The 20,375-nt window shown below is 35.4% G+C and overlaps 3 protein-coding genes and 1 non-coding gene across 4 annotated transcripts; 1 reads left to right on the top strand and 3 right to left on the bottom strand.

Annotated features, from left to right (window-relative positions):
* Window positions 1–1,686: 1,686 nt before the first annotated feature.
* LOC147855637 (putative E3 ubiquitin-protein ligase LUL2) lies at window positions 1,687–4,117 on the bottom strand. Its single transcript, XM_087330676.1, has 3 exons — window positions 3,264–4,117; window positions 2,145–2,673; window positions 1,687–2,026 (listed from the first exon to the last, which is right to left on the bottom strand). Exons 1-3 carry the CDS (start codon window positions 3,890–3,892, stop codon window positions 1,880–1,882), a joined length of 1,305 nt encoding a protein of 434 aa, XP_087186802.1. The 5' UTR covers window positions 3,893–4,117; the 3' UTR covers window positions 1,687–1,879.
* Window positions 4,118–7,738: 3,621 nt separating this feature from the next.
* TRNAT-AGU (transfer RNA threonine (anticodon AGU)) lies at window positions 7,739–7,812 on the bottom strand. Its single transcript has one exon. It is a non-coding gene; the product is annotated as a tRNA-Thr (tRNA).
* Window positions 7,813–10,045: 2,233 nt separating this feature from the next.
* On the top strand, window positions 10,046–11,785 carry LOC147855635 (peroxidase 19-like). Its single transcript, XM_087330469.1, has 4 exons — window positions 10,046–10,260; window positions 10,527–10,718; window positions 10,925–11,090; window positions 11,201–11,785. The coding sequence occupies exons 1-4, from the start codon at window positions 10,048–10,050 to the stop codon at window positions 11,596–11,598; spliced, it is 969 nt and encodes a 322-aa protein (XP_087186595.1). The 5' UTR covers window positions 10,046–10,047; the 3' UTR covers window positions 11,599–11,785.
* A 3,429-nt stretch (window positions 11,786–15,214) lies between these two features.
* Window positions 15,215–17,014, bottom strand: LOC147855634 (peroxidase P7-like). Its single transcript, XM_087330570.1, has 4 exons — window positions 16,802–17,014; window positions 16,422–16,613; window positions 16,063–16,228; window positions 15,215–15,852 (listed from the first exon to the last, which is right to left on the bottom strand). The coding sequence occupies exons 1-4, from the start codon at window positions 17,012–17,014 to the stop codon at window positions 15,455–15,457; spliced, it is 969 nt and encodes a 322-aa protein (XP_087186696.1). The 3' UTR covers window positions 15,215–15,454.
* Between the last annotated feature and the right edge of the window lie 3,361 nt (window positions 17,015–20,375).

The raw sequence follows: 20,375 nt of genomic DNA, 5'->3' as shown, positions 1-20,375 counted from the left end.
AAGAACTTTATGGAATTTAATTTGTTCAGTTATGTAAATAAATACAACATACAAATGTAACTCCAACTGGATTTTCTCATAATTTATTCTTCTAGCCTTGGCTTTTCCTTATTTTCTCAAATGCCCCCCTATATTTCTCCTTATTTCTACCCACTCCGATATTGTGTTATGGTCTTCTTCTCCTATTATTATCCATGGCTACCTTTGGTTCCATGTGCCTTTGTTTCGTACTAGCAAATGATCGCTCGTGATCTCCATGTTCATTTGCCGCATTCTATTCTGTGTCACGTGAATAGAAAAATTTCACTCTGAAAGTGGAAATACCACAACTGATCATCGTGCCTCAATAGAAGCCCAAAGAATCTCCGAGATCAAACTATGCACACTTTGCCCTAAACAAGGTTCGGAAATATGTGTATCAATCACACTTTGATACAGTTCTCTCTTTGCCTCTGATCAAATCCGACTTATGCTTTCCACGCATCTTCGACCAAACCCAATCCTTGGACAAACTTCTCTCACAGTCACAGTGTGCACCCTCCATTGCGATATTCATTAGCAAAGTTCTTGAACATTGAGAATCGCAACTCCCTTTCACATTTACTATATGACAATGATATATTTTTGGTCTCATATGACATTTGACTTTTGAAGACGATAATGAAATCTATTCTCTCTCTCTCTCTCTCTCTCTCTCTCTCTCTCTCTCTCTAAAATTATGCATAATTATATTAATTGCAGGCACCAAACACTTCAAAGTTATTGCAATTAACTTAATGGGACATGTTGATGCACCAATATGCAAGGGGAACAACTCACTTGCTCTAATATACACAACTATCATATCAATACTCCCTTCATCTTTTGTGAAATATACATTAACTCCATCTCTCTCATCAAACATGAAAACATTGTGCACATCCTAACTAGTGGTAATCCTCGATGATTTAAAAAGTGAAATGTCTAAATTATTACAAATTGATGAAAGTATTCCTTTTATTTATTCAAGTCTGATGTGGAACACCCAACAATGGTTATGTGGAATAATTAGGAGTATGTAATAGAGGAAATAGTGAAAGGGCAACCTAGAAATATCCTAATTCAAGTGTATAAGAAAACAAGTGTTTTTGTATTAGTAATTGTCTAGTTCAGGAGCTATGTGCTGAAGATTTCATATATAAGATTCCTTGAAGAATTTTCCAAATGCCATGGTTATATATTGATTGTTGAATTTGTTGTAAATTGTACAAAATGATTTCAGGCAAAGCATTCTACAATTACCACTATGTGCTATAGTCCTAAACATTTCAAACGCGATAAAAAGTATGCCTTTTTATTTCTAGAACATCAAGTTTCATCACCAATATCTAACATTTCCATCCTCTTATAGAAATCAATTCTAGTAGAAGGTTGGTGGTTTTGTGCACAAAAAACAAGCCAACTTTGGTAGCATAAGGGCATTAGCTAAAGAAGGAACTGGATTTTGAAGAATCATCTGATCTACTTACAAGGCTCTTCCTTATTTGGGCTGTCTTGACAAAATGTTGGAGGCGCAAAGTTTAAGAGTTTTTATTGTTACATAATGTTTGTGAAATATCAATCACCATTCTAGCAGAAGAGATACTAGATACTTTAATCCAGTCATCATCGTAGATACATAAGTTCTACTGATGATATATGTGCCTCTACATGAATATCCATTTTCATGGTGTATCTTGAAAGTCATGTTTACCATTACATATTTGGTTTTCTATAATTTGTTCCAAGTTATATATGCTACATGAGAATTTGTTCTGGAAAACTACATAATACAACAAAACCCTCGCTTCGATTTTGAATTACTTAGTGATTCTTCTTCCAAATGCATTTGTTTGAATAGTTACAAGCCTTTTGCTTCATTAACAATGTCATTCTTCTCATCCTTCTTAGAGACTCTGATTTCCAAAAGCCTCTCGACAGGGGTTCGGCAAATGGGGCATCGATTTGATTGAAACCTCAATACTTTAGCACATCCACTACACATACACTACAAAAGCAATAAAAGATGGGGTTGTTCACATGTACAAAAAATTTCACCTAAAAAATATAACGAAACCGAAATGTGGAGGGAATTGAGCCAAATCGATACTAAAAATGATTATTACCATGTGTCTACAAGGAAGTACTGTTGTATCTCGAAGTTCTGATAAGCATATCACACATTCCTTTCCAACATCGGTCCCATCCATGGCTGCACATCCATTCACATTCTCAATTCCATATATCTCTTGGAGCTCATACCTTACCCCTTCTACGTATATGGTTTGCTTGACAACTTTAACAATGTAATTCCCATCCTTTTTCTCTAATACTGCATGTGTCATTTGTGCATTGACCCAATTGGGTAATGGAGAATCAACGGGCTCTCCGTCTCTTGATATCAGTGAAATGTCTGATGGGGGCCCTTTGGGCATTGTCTCAGTCCTTATGATGAGCGGAAAGATTTCCATTGGACCGTCGTCCACAAGGTCCGACTCTGGGAGCGATGACAAGTCCACACCTGTCCCTGGAGCTTGCCTAAAGTGTTGATCCAACCCTTTTGTAAAGGGTATCCGAAGAGGTGCAAATACTTCAGGTTTCATTGCATTCAAGCTACATCCTCGACCTTCTTTTGCATGAAACAAGATGCAAATCCTACACATCTAAAGCCAAATAATGAGAAGCTTGGCCCATAAGCTAATATATTTCACAAATTCTTATGTGATAAATGACATATGCATAAGTAGACATATGCATAAGTATCTCATTAGGAGTTTGTTAAGGGCACTATGTTCAGTAGATATGCATAAGTATGTCATTAGGAGTTTGTTAAGGGCACTATGTTATAATAGATATGCATAACTATGTTATTGGGAGTTTGCATAGCTCCTAATCACATGGTTATGACATATCCATAAGTATGTCATTAGAAGTTTGTTAAGGGCACTATGTTATATGACATATGCATAACTATTATGCATACCTATGTTATTAGGAGTTTGTTATAATATTATATCATATGCCACCAAGTAAACAACAATACATTTCATTTCCTACCATGCCCAACATGGCATAGATAACTTTAAACATATAAGATCCAACAGTAAGTAACTTAAATCATATATGTCACCAAGTTTTAGATCAATTAACTTTATGTAAACAATAAACAAAGCATTAAAAACGGAGAGAGAGAGAGAGAGAGAGAGAGAGAGAGAGAGAGAGCAAAGTGAATAAACATTACTTACCAACCATCTGTTGTGGCATCAAAGGAGAAGGATACAAGATAAAACCCCGGATTCTCGTGATCTTTCTCGAGACGAAGCGTGTCCTTCCTAACATTAACATCATTAATGATTGTATTTGCCTTAGGGCTTTCCACAAAGTGAGGAAGAGGCAAGACACTGGACATGGATACAGGACCAAGGGATGATGAGGATACATGACCAGGGGTTGCTCCATCACTAATCATAAAGGAATGATTTGGTTGAGTTATATTGATGACAAGATGACCATTTGTGTGTAGGTTGTAATGTCCTGGTGGATAGTCAAGGGTAGAGGAAGGGTAGGGGGGTAAAGGTCCTAGGGGATTGGCATGATCAACTAACCCGGGGCTATGGTTTTGTACCTGCGGGTTGTCGCCGCTGACATCATGCCCAAGGCTGTTGGCCGTGACATCATGCCCAAGGTTGTTGTCCGCGACGATATGAGATGGGGCATCGTCGCGCCCGGCAACACGGCTTGTGGCCCCCGAAGAAGTTGTCATCACATGGTGATTAGGGTTGGATGCATTATGAGTGTTAGTGAGAATATCATGGCCATGGTGGTAATCAAGAGCACGCCCTGCTCTTCTTCCTGATATATGGGCATTACCCATAAGAGTTTATGTATGTATGTATGAATGTATGTATGTATGTGTGTATGTATGTATAACACATAAACACAAAGATTATGGAGAGAGACAGAGATGGAGAAGCTTCTTAATAATTACTCTTGTGAGCCTCAGACATCCCCAACTCGATATCAAGCAGAGCAAGCAATGCTCTGTTTCTTGGCTCCATAACAACACAAAAATAAAAAATGCTCTGTTTCTCCTGGGCTCTTAATGCTCTCTCTGCTTTTTGTCTATTTTCTTCTTCTATATATGTATATCATCAATGCTCTGTTTTTATTTTTTTGCAAAAGCCCCTTCCTTTCCTTTTTACTCTTCTTGGTGCCAAAACAAACTAACCCAATTTAAAGAATATTTACAATAATGGGCTCCTATAATTTACTCTAAAACTCCACATACTATTCATTTCACTCATTTCCTTTTGGTCTTGAGTGGATCTCTCTCTCTCTCTCTTTTGCCTTTGCTTTCTATGTACATATATGTATACGGTATAGTATATAGTCTATACCATCACCCCCCACTCACTAAGCTTAAAAACTTCTATTTATTCCTTGAGAGATCATCGAATCACAAACATTATATATGTGCATCTCTTATTGCATCGAACGATCTTCCTTTCGTTCCTGAATCCTCGTACCTCCGAGCTCTCTCAAGACGGATTGCACTATCGATGTTACCTAATAACTAATAATAACCCATCCAAAAGTTGTATCATATGCACCACATTCGATGCCACGCTGGAGTTGAACAGGGAAAATTAATATAGAATATTTGCACTTGTTACTTCGATCCGAAGTTCCTTCTATAATGAAAGGAGCCATTCACATTTCGTTCATTGATTCTACCTTTTGCCCCACTAGTGTTGTGTGTGTTTGTGTACCTACCAAATAAAATTGTTGATTCAAATGTTTAGAAAAAGAGGAAATATGTAAAGATGGGACGGAAAAATAGCTCTTTTTTTATTGTTTTTTCCCTGCATTGATCCATAAGAGGAGAAATGTAAGATAAACATAAGGATGCATCACCAAGTAAGTTATTATAAATAAGCAATGCGCGTGGATTGCTATGATGGTGGAAGACAGGTCAGTGTCCACCAAGAAATGGTAAAGAATAAGTGGAATTTCTTTTGCTAGTGTATGGTAATGTGTTAGTTGGGTACTTGGTGCAATAACACAACTTCGAGAATACACACACCAATTCCTTCAAGTAAGGAATTACGAAAAGTTGCATAATGTTGTTAATCATCTCTCCTTGAGAATATTGTGGTGATGGCTCAAATCACAAGACACCTATAACATTCACTTTAGGGACCTGTATGTATTTGTGACTTCTCAAAATATGTATTGTTATGTTGTCTATGAACATGAGGTTATAATTTGTTGTGGACAAGTTGAGGGGGTATCTTCATTCACAACCCTAATAACGACCACCTCTAGAATCTGGTCCTTGGATATCATTACATCTCGGACAAGTTTTATTTTTATTATCTTAAATTCTTTTAAAAGGTAAAGCATTTGTGGAATAATCATCGATGTAGATCTTATAGTTGCTCAAGCCTCCAAGGAAATAGCAATTGACTCAAGTGTCATAATTGTCTTTAGATTCATGAAAATACGAAAGTTTAATGACACAATAACATAAGAACAAGACCCTTTGAATGCGTGGCAAATAATGTAGGAAGTAATTTGTACTACTTGCAATATAAGGTAATGTGTTTATCTTAGGAGACAATCCCCTTGTCTTGTGTTTGGGTATGGACATGCTCTTTTTGTCATGAAAAGAGAATTTCTTTAGTATACCTTATAGTTCTTTTACTTGTCTTTATTAGAGGAGGATGCACACATAATTTCCACGTTCTTCTTTATAATTAGAGGCCATACGACCAAAACAAAAATTGGCAATTTAGTTCAATCGTATATGTTGATCTTTTGAAAACTCTAAGTCGGACAAGAATTTTCCCTTATGCAAGTCTTCAAAATATCTTTAAACGTTACCTCAAACAACAACATAAAATTACATTGCAAAAAAGAGAGAATAAGTCAAATGATGTGGGGGTACGGACAAAATGTGCAAGGAATTAATTTTTTGTCCAATACTATGCTTCATGAAGAGCGAAAGGAAAGCCAACATGAGATTTATGGCACTCAGAAGAGTGAGGATAATAGGAAAGGACGTTTCGGGGCCGAAATTCTAGAAAGTATATTATGTTCAAAAACTCCTTGTTCATTCATTACATACGGAAAATAAAGCACAACCATATCTTCTTAGTATATATGCATGTGTATATACATATATATCCATACGGATATACTGTATACACACGCACACACACACACACACATATGTGTGTATGTGTATATACATACATATCTTCTTAAGTGTATATATGTACATACACATACACACATATAAATGTATACATATATGGGGTTTAGGGTTTTTAATATATGGTCAAAAACATTTGTTTTGAAATATTCGCATTCGTGGAGCTTGCCCCACGAATCCATACGAATAGGAATACGAATACACGTAAATATATTCTTTTTCTTCTTCTTTTTGAAATAAAATAAAATAAAATAAAATAGTGTTTTATTTACGAGCGAGTGAACAGTGGCCAACAGGAAGTGAGGACGCCTCACCCTACTCCCTCTGTGCGCTACTTACACCCTCGCCTCCCTCTATATCCTGTTCTCGGCCAGAAATTAGGGTATCGACAAAAAACCCTAATTTCTGTCATAATCCTATTTTCGACAAAAAAATTTCTTTTCGGCCTACGTCATCGACTCCCTCTCATGCTCTACCTAATCCTACATCATGTTGTCCGTTGCAAATTCAGAGTTTCACTAAAACCCTAAGTTTTGCCAAAGCCCTAATTCATTAATTATTAATGCATTAATTGATTATTAATTAATTAACTAATATTTTCCAATGAATTAATTAATGTGTTAATGAATTAAGATATGTATTTGTAATTTAATTAATGTATTAGTGAATCAATTAATGTTTAAGTGAATTAATTGTTATGTTAATGAGTTAATTAATTATTGATGTATGTCTGTGTACACATATATGTATGCGTGTGTATATGTATCTATGTATGTGTGTATATATGTATCCATAGTATGTAAAATTTGTGTTCGTCTAGCATAACATTCGTTTTCCTACGTTGGAAAACGAATGCGAATGTTATTCAAACATTCTTGTGTTTTTTTTTTTGTTTTTTCCCTTTTTTTTAATGTTTTTTTTTGTTTTTTTAGGCTTATTTACCTCATAATAAATAGATAATCCAAAAGTATGGTATTTATCATTCTTTGAAGGTGTTTTTCTTAGTATGGTACGTATGGTTCATACTATGTATGTATCTATGTATGTGTGTGTATATGTATATATATGTTTGTGTATGTGTATATATGTATGTGTATATATATGTGTAAACGAATGGTTTTATAATATTCTTAGGGCCATTTTCTATTCTCGAATACCACGAATATTACGGATGTCGAATCTCAAGAATATTACGCATGGGTCAATCTATTGTTACAAACATTAATAAGCACACAATAACTTCTTAACAAGAGATATTGATAATTTCTTAGACAAAAGGAAGGAATTGGAGATAGATAGATATATATAATATAAAATATGTATGTAATTAATAATAAAAAAATGAAGTAAAGAATATGAGATATTGATAATTGCTTAGACAAGAGGAAGGAATTGGAGATACATAGAAAGATGGATGGATCATGGGATATATATATATAAATTATAATACAAAATATGATGTAATTTTAAAAAGAAGAAAGTGAGGAGAATTTTTTTTAGGCTTTTTGCTTTCATTGAGAGTTGAACTCAAGACCTCCCGCTTACTAAACGGGTGCTCTAACCAACTGAGCTATGAAAGCCGAGTTGTGTTTACTATCTGACATTAAAATTAAAACCACAAAACAGATTAATTGAAAATCTGAGACTTCCTCTCTGTTGTATTAGGTTTAGGTTTAGGGTTTAGTTTAGTTTAGGTTAGGGTTTAGGGTTTAGGGTAGCGCAATCAAAAATCAAATTATCCCATTATGAGGTAAAAAGCTGAAGCTCATCATCTGCTACAAGAGATGATGATTGAGCATTGGTGATTGATGATCATGATAATCATGATCATGAAGATGGCAATGAGGATTTGGAGAAGGTACAAATTTTAATGGAAGTAAGCACAGACATAGCAGCAGCAGCAGCAGACAGGGGTAAAAACCCTAATTAAGAGTGGCTCCAATAAGTATAACCTTTTGCTTTTGCTTTTTTTCTTCTTCTTTTTTTCTGCTTTTCTCTTGTTTTTTTTTTTTTAGAGCCAAGGCATGGGGAGGGGGGGGGGGGGGAGTAGGCCTAAATCTGGAGCAGAAGGTGAATCTGTTTTTAGATCATTTTCTGAAGGGGAAAAAAAAAAGGTTCACCCAGAAATAATTGTGAAAAAGGAAAAAAGAAAAAGAAAAAACCACAGAAAAACAGAGCTTTTTTTTTGTTTTCCTTATCAATAAGGAAGAAGAAGAAGAAGAAGAAGAAGAAGAAGAAGAAGCATGGCCAGGGAGACAGAGAGAAGGGTGGGTGTGGAGCGATTGGTCGTCTGCATCAGAACCTGATTCTGCTCACTCACTCACTCCACATTCATTCATTCATTCATTCCCTCTCAGTCTTCTTATGTTTGATCTCTCTTTACTATAAACAGATGCTCTGTTTCTCTGTCTCAATCTATCCATTCATCCATCTATCAATCTATCAGTCAATCTATCAATCAATCTATCAATCTATCAATCAATCAATCTGTCTGCCTATCTATCAATCTATCAATCTATCAATCAACCTACCTACCTATCTTTACCTTGTCTTACAATTAGTTGTCTACCATTGCTGCACAATATATTTTGAGTCCATCATCACTACTCTTGGTATGTGCAGTATTCATTTCAAACCACTAATTTTACGTTATGATTCTTCCTCTTCTCCTCCTACTAGTTGCATGTCCTTCTTGTTAATCATGTTAAAAGTTTTAAGAGATTAAGAGATTAAGAGTTGTTTAATTCTGTTCTATACATACATACATACATACATGCATGCTAATCATAGTTCTGGGTTTGAGAGAGAGAGAGATTTTATTGTCCTCTTTTGAGCTCAAATATGACCTATGAGACCAATACTAGAGATGCTTGGGAGACCAATAGAGAGGCTCTTTTGACCTATGAGACCAATACTAGAGATGCTTGGGAGACCAATAGAGAGGCTCTTTTGAGCTCAAATATGATCTATGAGACCAATACTAGAGATGCTTGGGAGACCAATAGAGAGGCTCTTTTGAGCTCAAGTATGACCTATGAGACCAATAGTAGAGATGCCTGGGAGACCAATAGAGAGGCTCTTTTGAGCTCAAATATGACCTATCAGACCAATACTAGAGATGCTTGGGAGATCGATAGAGAGGCTGACACAGAAAGGGTTGTATTGTGTTTCATATTCATATATATGTATGTTAATGGTATTGAAAGTTTGAGTTTTATGAGAGATCACACAACACATGTTACTATTCAGGAGACACATTTTCTTATGTAAGTTTAATACATACAACACAATGTTAATGCTATTGAAAGTTCGAGTTTTATAAGAGATCACACAACACATGTTCTAATTAGGGAGACACACTAACATGTAGTATTAATACATACTCTCATGTGTGGCTACATAACTCTTGATTGGTAGTTCACTCGAGCACAATTAGTACTTTTTGAATTCGTTGATACATATATATACATTTCAGTGCATATCTATACAGAGATAGATTGAGATCAATATTTCCCCAGCATATTCATAATCATAACATTTTGGCACTTCAAAGGCTTATAGGCAATTCCCTTTCTTTCACATATTTAATCATGTTAAAACACTTCAAAGGCCTTGTGTGGTGGAATATAGTGTTTTCTTAAAGGGTGTCATGTGTGGAGCACAAACTTGATATAGTTTTATCTAAGAAAGAGTGATTGAGTACATATTACAATTGTTTAAGGTCCCATACCCACCTATATTTATGTTGAGATTTTCTAATTCATTGCCTTTAACATGTCTTTCTAGATTAACAACAACCTCAAGGATATTCAATTATGGACAAAAACGTCATGTTGCTTATCGCTTTGTTGGCGATTGTTCTACAAAATGCAATTGTTTCAAATGGGCAACTCTCTATGGATTTCTACGATACGTCATGTCCAAACTTGTCTTCCATAGTGAGCAGTACATTCCAATCATTGGCAAAAAGAAACAATGTAGTTTCGCCATCAACGTTGAGGCTACTTGCCCATGATTGCTTTATCCAGGTACCGAAGAATCTCAAAATGTAGAGTATCACTTCTTAGTAGTAGAGTAATTATAAAAATTGGATTGCATGTAAAACTCCAATAAGTTTTCCCAAGTTGACAAACAAAGCTCAAAATATTTTTAATTCTAATATTTTGTCCAAATCATAGATGATGATATTACAGAGTTTATTCCTTGAATAATTATGTTTTACCTTGTAATTCATTTCGAAATAAAGAAATTAACATTATGCCCACCCATGGCTCATTTACCTTAACTTTTCTAGGGATGTGATGCCTCTATTTTGATTTCGTCCACACCCGACAATCTTGCTGAGAGGGACTATTTGGATAATGATATTCCACAACAAGCCTTTAATACAATAAATGAGATCAAAGGAGCCCTCGAATCAATTTGCCCCGGAGTAGTTTCTTGTGCAGATATCATTGTTCTTGCAGCACGCGAGGCAATAATATTTGTAAGTTCCCATACCTTACAATATATGTATGTATGTATGTATGTATGTATGTATGAAGATAATATGATAGCTCAATGGTAAGAGATAAGCACAATATCCTTGTTCGTTTTACTTCTCTAATCTATTGCGCACTAGGAAAAGAACTTAGAATATAATGTCTCACACAATGTTTCTAACTTCATTAATGGATTGTATTGAAATTGTAGCTTGGGGGACCATCATGGCAAGTTGCATTAGGACGAAGAGATAGTCGAACGTCTTTTGCAACCAATGGCATCGGAAACATACCACAATCTAACTTGACTGTTGACCAATTGATATCTCTTTTCATATCCAAGGGACTTGATGCCCAAGACCTTGTGTCTCTCTCAGGTATACCTACATCAACATTTTTTAAAACACCTTATTTTGTTTTATTCTTAACTACACAACTCATGTTGTCTATACATTCATGTTGTTAATCATGTTAATCATGTAGATAGGTGCCCATACCATTGGCTTTGCAAAGTGTAGACAATTCACTTTCCGAATGATAGATGGAGATCCATTTTTGAATTCATCCCTTGTGCAAGATATTCGTCAAAGTTGCCCACAATTGAATAACAACGTTTTTGTGCCATTAGATCCTTCCTCTCCTTTTGAATTTGACAACTCCTACTATAAAGGTCTCCAAAATAACATGGGATTATTGTTAACAGACCAAGCTTTATTTGCACATCCCGAGACAAAAGATCTAGTGAACCAATTTGCCTTGTCTAGTAATGATTTCTTTCAATCGTTTGTGGATTCAATCATCAAGATGTCAGCTATTGGCGTGCTAACTGGAGAGGACGGAGAAGGAGAAATACGAAATGTTTGTACACAAATAAACCAAAATTGAGACATTTTTTAGTGTAGCTTTGGTTACATCAATTTTGTTACAGTATGATCCTTAATACTACGATGGGAACAATCCAAAAGATGTCATGGAGTTGGGTGTGAGCTAAAGCTCACGATGATATCTCTATACTTCTAGTGCTAACCAAATTTCATGAGACAAAATTAAGCCAGTGTAGTAGATCATTTGTATGAAATAAGCGACATGATCTTTGAGATTCTCTTTTATATAAAAGAACTATTTGTTGCTTATAATCTTGTTTATATTTTTTGTTATGTTAGTGCATGTAAGAAGGTGAATATGAATATGTACACAAAACATGCGTATATGTTAGAACCCCATGTTCAACAAGAATTAATTTCAAAGGTGCATATTTACATGATCACATTGGGGTTTTCAAAGGTGTTAGGGGTCACATGATCGCCTTTGGGATGTGCCTTAAGTATTCACAAGATTGTAATTTTTGTTTGTCGAGCATATGTGAAACATATGTTGTTTTTCCACGTGGGTTTTTCGGCATGCGTATAATGTGCCCTCAATCAACAATTGGCCTCGAATCTCCTTGAACTAATGTGAGTGGCGTCTGAGAGTGAGAAACACGGGTCACTATATGGCCGAGATCCGTGAGAAGCGGCTCATGGCGGCTCTCAAGAAGATTGTGACCTTGTTGGCTTTTTAGTGATTCTAATGCTTTTTGGAAGTTGCTTTTTTTTATTGTTAACCATGTGTATTTCTAATGGAACATGAGAGACCATTTGGCTTTTTCATTGTATAAATAATGCTGGTATAAGGAGAATGTGTGTGTGAATAGATACTCATAAACCCAACCATAAAAATGTGACAAGACCACAAACATTCACAAAGACAACCATCTCAATATACAAGACCACCTCGAGGACCATAAACAATATGAGAGCATATACAAGAACACCTTGACGACTATATTAAAGTCCATCTCAATAAACAGGATCATCTTTGAAGACCATCTCGAAGGTCATAGATAAGCCCAAACCAATTTACAAGAATATATCAAATATCATATCCAAAATGGCCTAGAAGACCAGAGATAATAATATGCATAACCATGTAATGTACCTCAAGACAAAAGACAAGACTAGACCATCTCCAAGAACATCTTGAAGACCATATTGAAAAGCACCAAACATATAAATATTGTAGAATGTCCCCAAGACCATATAAAAAACCAATGAAAATCATATGCATAACCATATAAACATATGACAAGAACATAATCATACAACTAAACATGAAGACCATACAAAGAATTTCATTAAAAATATATATAAAGTGAAAAATGATAAACATGCACATAATAAACATACATTTAAGCATTTAACAACACCATAAACATAATCATTTAACAATACAAGAACATAGACGAGAATATACCGTGCTTAAAGAGCATCTCAAACACCATAGACGAGAACATACCATAACCATATGGAAGACCATATAGAACATACATTTAAGCATTTAACAACACCATAAACATAATCATTTAACAATACAAGAACATAGACGAGAATATACTGTGCTTAAAGAGCATCTCAAAGACCATAGACGAGAACATACCATAACCATATGGAAGACCATATAGAACATAACCATAAAGAAGACCCTAAACTGCACATGAAGACCATACCATACATACATATGTATGTATGTACGTATGTGTGTATCTATGTACATATGTGCACATGTATATAGGTATGTATGTATGTATGTGCATATGCACACATGCTTGTATGTATGTATTTATGCATTTAGTATGTATATGTGTTTACTATTTGTGAGTACCTCAAAGGCAATAGGAAAGAAAGAGAACCAATTTGAAGAGTATCAAAAACCATCTCGATGCCCATAAACACCATACATGACAACATAAACATCTTACTGAACTAAAACTATATTGAAGACCATACATGCTTATTGGAAATGGCTATGGGCCATGCAAATTCCTAAAAAAATTTATTGTTTGGATGGTTGTTCTGTGAAGTCATGGATGTGGGGCCATTGCCATGATTTAAAATGTGATAGTTGTGGGTTTCCCATTGAATCGGTTCACCATGTTTTATGGGTATGTCCTATTTCTAGAGGAATTTGGAAAAGGATGTTGAGAATTTTGCATCCTATTTATGGTAAACAGGTGTACACATAGGGTTTTGTGAGATGGGGAAGGTTGGCTAAAGAAATACAGAATTATGGAAAGGAGTATATTTATTTTTTGCGCCTCTTCGATGGAAGACATGTATTGGAGGTCTTTTATACTTCCACAATCCGCTGGAAGAGGACAAGGTTTGGTCTACAATATCTTCTTTAGTAGTTTGGGTATTGTGGAAGGCAAGATGTAAATGTGTATTTCAGAAAGTCAAACAGAATGTTGTTGAGTTAGTCAAAGGACATATGGTTGATGCTCCTACGTACTTTAAGAGGTCCATATGAGGCAATAACTGGTGAGCCTGAGGTTGTGTTCCGTAAGCAACAACATTTTCGAGAAATTTGGAAAAGGCAAAGGTCTTCACCTCTTTTGGGGATAGAATAAAGTCGAGATATGCTCCACCAAGGTGATTTTTTCCGCCCCTCGTCTTGGAAGGACCATGCATGAGGGCTTTTGCTACTCGACATGTTGGTTGATGTGGGTATGAGGGTTATATTTTACTCTCTGAGTTCTTTGTAGCCTTTTGGCATCTTTCCATTAATACCAAGGCGAATCTGTATTCACAAAAAAAGAAAAAAGAAGATTCAAAAGACCAACACAAAGACCTTAACCATATACAAGACCATCTTGAAGACCAAACCATATACAAGAACGTCTCAAAGAACACCTTGTAGACCATTGAAAATCATATACATAATCATATAAACATCAGACAAGACCATAACTATACACGTAAACATGAAGACCATTTCAAGATCAAAGCATATAAAAATTACGAATTACACCAAATCATAAACGTATACATAAATATATTTAAACTTGTCACAACAACATAAACATACATGTAGCCATCTCCATATACATGACCATGTCAAAGATGATAGGCAATACAAGAACATATACATGAATATCTCAAAGATCATAACCAAAACCATGTTGAAGTACACCTCAATGTAGAAGACGTCTCCATAAAACTTAGAAGCCTATTGACAAGGCGAGACCATATACAATAACATCTTAAAGACTATATTCAACACTATTTCAAGGGCCATATGCAATCATGTGCTTGATCATATAAACATCTTACAACACCATAACTATATTGAAGACCACCTTGAACACCATTGCCATATATGAGACCATCTCAATATACATACCATTGTGAAGAACATAGATAAAACCAAATTATATATGACCATGTGCCTAACCATATAAACATCTTACAAGACCATGACCAAATCAAAGACCACATTGAAAACCATAAGCATATACAAGATCTCAATATTTATATCCTTGAAAAACATAGATAAGCCCAAACCATATATGAGGACATCTTGAAGATGATATCAAAGACCATATATTTTCCAATATATGCATGTTTTCTATACATATTAATAGTTATTCTTGCATAATAAATTATTAGCAGGAAACATTGTTTTCATATGAACCAAAGTCTCAAAGATCATATCACTTATTTTCGTACAAATGATCTGCTACTCTGATCAAATTTTGTCTCATGAAATTTTGGTTAGCACTACACCTTTGTTTTATTGTAGACATAACTGTACTCATGAGGTCTAGCTCACATCCAACCCCACAACACTATTTAGAGTGTTCCCATTGTATTAAGTATTGTAATGTGCAACAAAATTGATGACAAACCAAATCCACAAAATTGTCTCAATTTTGATTGATTTGTGTGCAAACATTTCGTATTTCTCCTTCACCATCATCTCCAGTTAGCACACCAATAGCTGACATCTTGATGATTGAATCCACAAACGATTGAAAGAAATTGTTACTAGACGATGCAAATTGGTTCACTAGATCTTTTGTCTCTGGATGTGCAAACAGAGCTTGGTCGGTTAACAATAATCCCATGTTATTTTGTAGGCCTTTGTAGTAAGAATTGTCAAATTTAAAAGGTGAGGAAGAATCTAATGGCACAAAAACGTTGCTATTCAATTGTGGGCAACTTTGACGAATGTCTTGGGCAAGAGATGTGTTCAAAAATGGATCTCCATCTACCATCCGGAAAGTGAATTGTCTACACCTTGCAAAGCCAATGGTATGGGCACCTAGATAAAGAAGGCAATAGTGGCATAAGATGATTAACAATATGAGTTATGTGTAGTTATTTGTATGCATTTATCAATATTATGATTATAAGAAATATTTTATGGCCATTTGGGAGGATGAATCAATGGAAAAGAAAACTTCTTGATAAAATGAAGATCTCAAGAATAAAACCAAATAAGGTGCTTTAAAAAATGTTGAAGTAGGTATACCTGAGAGAGACACGAGGTCTTGGGCATCAAGTCCCTTGGACAAGAAAAGAGATATCAGTTGGTCAACAGTCAGGTTAGATTGTGGTATGTTTCCAATGCCATTAGTTGCAAAAGATGTTCGACTATCTCTTCGTCCTAATGCAACTTCCCATGATGGTCCCCCAAGCTACAATTTCAATCCGATCCATCAATGAAGATAGAAACATTGTGTGAGACATTATATTTTCTAAATTCTTTTCTTTGTACCCAATACATTAGTGAAGCAAAATGAACAAGGCCAATTGTGTGTACCTCTTATCATTGAAGTATCATATTATCGTGATACATACATACATATATACAGAGGTATGGGAACTTACAAATGTTATTGCCTCTCGTGCTGCAAGAACAATGATATCTGCACAAGAAACTACTCCGGGGCAAATTGATTCGAGGGCCCCTTTGATCTCATTTATGGTATTAAAGGCTTGTTGTGGAATATCATTATCCACATAGTCCCTCTCAGCAAGATTGTTAGGTGTGGATGAAATCAAAATAGAGGCATCACATCCCTAGAAAAGTTAAGGTAAATGAGCCATGGGTGGGCATAATGTTAATTTCTTCATTTTCAAAAGAGTTACAAGGTAAAACAGGATGATTCAAGTAGCAAAGGGAGTAATATGATAATCTACAATTTGGACAAAATGTAACTAAAAATCTTTTGAGGCCGATGTTTCACATTTTTGAGTTTCTTCGGTACCTGGATGAAGCAATCATGGATAAGAAGCCTCAGAGTTGATGGCGAAACGACATTGTTTCTTTTCGCCAGTGACTGGAATGTACTGCTCACTATGGAAGTCAAGTTCGGACATGATGTATCGTAGAAATCCATAGAGAGTTGCCCATTTGAAACAATTGTATTTCGTAGAACAATTACCAAAAGAGCAATAAGAAGGGCAACATTTTTGTTCATATTGAAGTTCCTTGATCTGGAAAGATGTGCCAAAAATAATCACTTGGAAAATTTCAGCATAAGGAAACTTGAAACTTATTGACAATGTACGATTGCAACACTCACTCAAATCACCTGGTCTCTTTCTCGAAAATCAAAGGATATACATTTGGTATACATACATAACATAGTTTAACGATGCACTCTATTCACCATGCAGGCTTTCTAAACAAAATATCGTGGAGAATATTATACAATTAATTACATACAATTCGGAGAGGGAGAGGGTTCGTGGAAATGCTCGTGGAAAGTGAGGACATGAGATTAAATGTGAAACAAAAGGGATTGCCTTTAAGCCTTCATAGTGCCAACAAATTATCATATGGATACCTAGGACGAACTTACATACAACACTCGTTGTAATGTGTATACATACATATCTGAATGAATTCAAGCAAGTACTAATTGTGCTTGACAAAACTTATACCAATCTAGAGATATATATGCATACATGAGAGCTCATGGGTCATATGATTTGAGCTCAGAATATATCTAACAAACAAAATATATATACATATGATTTGAGCTCATGGGTCATATGATTTGAGCTCAGAATATATCTAACAAACAAAATATATCTAACACACACACACACACACACATATATGCATGCATGCATACATACATACATTATTACATATGTATATGTATTGAACACAATGCATGTCTTTCTCAAAACAAACGTGAACTTTCAACATGATTACTCATATACAAAGAAGATCTCTCTCTCTCTCTCTCTCTCTCTCAAAACACATGCAACAAGGAGGAGGAGGAGAAGAGGAAGAATCATAATGTAAGTTAATAGCTGAAATGGATAATATACATACCCAAGTGTGATGAGGTCAATATATTGCAGGAACGGTGAAGAAAAGCTAATTATAAGACCAGGTAAAGATAGATAGATCAATAGATGTTTGTTGAGAAAGAAGATCACTTAGCTATGAGTTACATATACATTATGTATGGATAGATAGACAGGGATAGAGAGACAGACAGACAGAAACAGAGCATCTAAGGGGTTGTCTTTATAGTAAGAGATCAAACATACCAACAATTGTGAATGGAATGAATATGGAGTGAGGAGCAGAATCATGGTCGTAGAGTGTACTGAGGCGACAGAGCAGAAGACCAAACGCTCATCTCTCTGTCTCCTCCTCCTCTGTCTGTATACACACACAAAGTTGATATGGAGAGGAAAAACAAAAAGCTCTGTTTTTTTTGTTGTTCTGTGTTATTTTTAGCAATGCATACATACAAAAATACACACACACATACATCCATCCATCCATCCATCCATCCATCCATCCATCCATACATACATACATACATACATACATACATACATACATACATACATACATACATACATACATACATACATACATACATACCTACATACATACATACACGCATACATACATACATACATACATTCATTCATACACTCTTTATAATGCAAAGTCAATCCCATGTCATCTAAATTTAGGGTCAAATCTATTAATGTGACTCTTCCAACCACATTAGTTCACATTTTCTCCTCTATAACAAGAAAAGAGCTCAACGTGTGAGAGTGACTAGTGCTGTACTTGTTGAGAAATCGGTCGAGACAGCTAAGATGCGTCTTGCTTAATGTCGATTGAATATACAGATTTCCCTTGATATATTGTTGGCTATCTTTGAATGCCGAACCTCAAAAACGTTAGCAATATATAAGTTTAGCAGTAAGTGAATGTGATCCATTATATATATAGATAGGTTGTTTGATCAATGTCCACTAAATCTCAAAAACATTAGCGAGCAACTCTATCGCCTACTCTTGGTGTTGTTTAGATTGTATGGAAGAAAAAAGGATGATTGGAATATGTCCAGTCAGTAGCTACCATCTTAAATAAGCAACCTATGGTGAAGTAGGTCTCCATTTAAATTTAAAGGAGTATTGGCTCCATCATGAGAATAGAATTGACTTGAGGGCTAAAGAAGCAAACTTAATGAGGCTTAAAGGACAACGATGGGCACTCCACACTAAATAGGAAGCATTGCATGATGCGTGGACAATGTGTTGGTTAATATTACCTAAGGATGTGCACCGAGGTGCATGCCTATTTCATTAGCAAAGTGTGTTGCAAAACTTTTTGATTTATTGTGTCAATATCAAATGTTGGAGAATCTATGACTAAGAAACATGCAAAATCTTATGATGCCTATGTTGATACAAGTAAAATAATCCAACTGTTGAAATGATTCCAGCCTCAACATAGGAAATTCTAGTCACAAACCGTACCTAATATAGGTGAAGATCATCATCTAGGTGGTGAATTCATAACTCTAGATTAATTAAATTAAGATCACGAAAAATATTAAACTTGTTGCAACTCCCATGTCTATAAAGCAAAGGTAAGTAGAGGTGGTCTTATATTAGCATAGTTGGAGGCTTCAATGGCAAATCCAACACATTGACTTCTTCTCATGTTGTTTCATGTTTGTAACATGTGATTTGTAGGAATGATCATTTTCCTCCCTCGAAATATAAATAAAGGCATGGTGCTAAGCATTTCACACTAAAAGGTTATGCATTGGGAATGTTAATTTCAAGATTCTTTCTTCTATCACCAATCTATTATCTGGGGGAATTGTCAATAAGAACTTAGAAGGTTAAAAATCACAGAGGAATAGAATGATGAGTGGGTCTTGGTAAAAGTCTAAAGAGATATTAATGCTTTGACGACTTATTAGAATGTAGAATTTGTATATAAGGTTTTGAATTGTGCAATAAGGCATGACTCAAAGGTTAAAAGAACTAAACCTCTCGATTTGTATGAATTCATGAAAATGGGATCATTAGACTATTTCCTATTAAAACAACGTTTGAAAGGATTTATTTTGTTGTTAAATATATTGCAAAGTTAACTAACACTTTTCTTGAGAGAAACAAATACCTTAATGAGAAGCACATGCCGAAGTCGTACTGAGCAGAAGCCGCCAACACAACCCTCTACCTAATGAACCAGTGTACAACATCCGATGTGCATGAGGTTACCCCGCATGAGAAGTTTTTCGGAAAGGAGCCGAATCTATCACATGTTCGGATATTCGGCTCCATTGCATACATGCACATCCCCGACGAAAAGCGACAAAAGCTCGACCCGAAGTCGGAGAAATGTATCCTCGTAGGATACTCGAGCAAAAGGGCCAGAAGTGCTATAACCCCTTGACTCGGAAGGTTTTTGTTAGCCGGGATGTAGTCTTCGATGAATCGACATCATGGTACGAACCCGAGCCGACTCCTCCCAAATCATTTCTAGTCGACTCGTAATCCGCCGAA

The sequence above is a fragment of the Azolla caroliniana genome, unplaced genomic scaffold (genome assembly GCF_043228905.1).
Source record: "Azolla caroliniana isolate FFs.n. ecotype wild unplaced genomic scaffold, voAzoCaro1.0.p SCAF_14, whole genome shotgun sequence".
Classification (NCBI taxonomy): Eukaryota; Viridiplantae; Streptophyta; class Polypodiopsida; order Salviniales; family Salviniaceae; genus Azolla; species Azolla caroliniana.
This window is presented reverse-complemented; position numbering and strand designations above follow the sequence as displayed.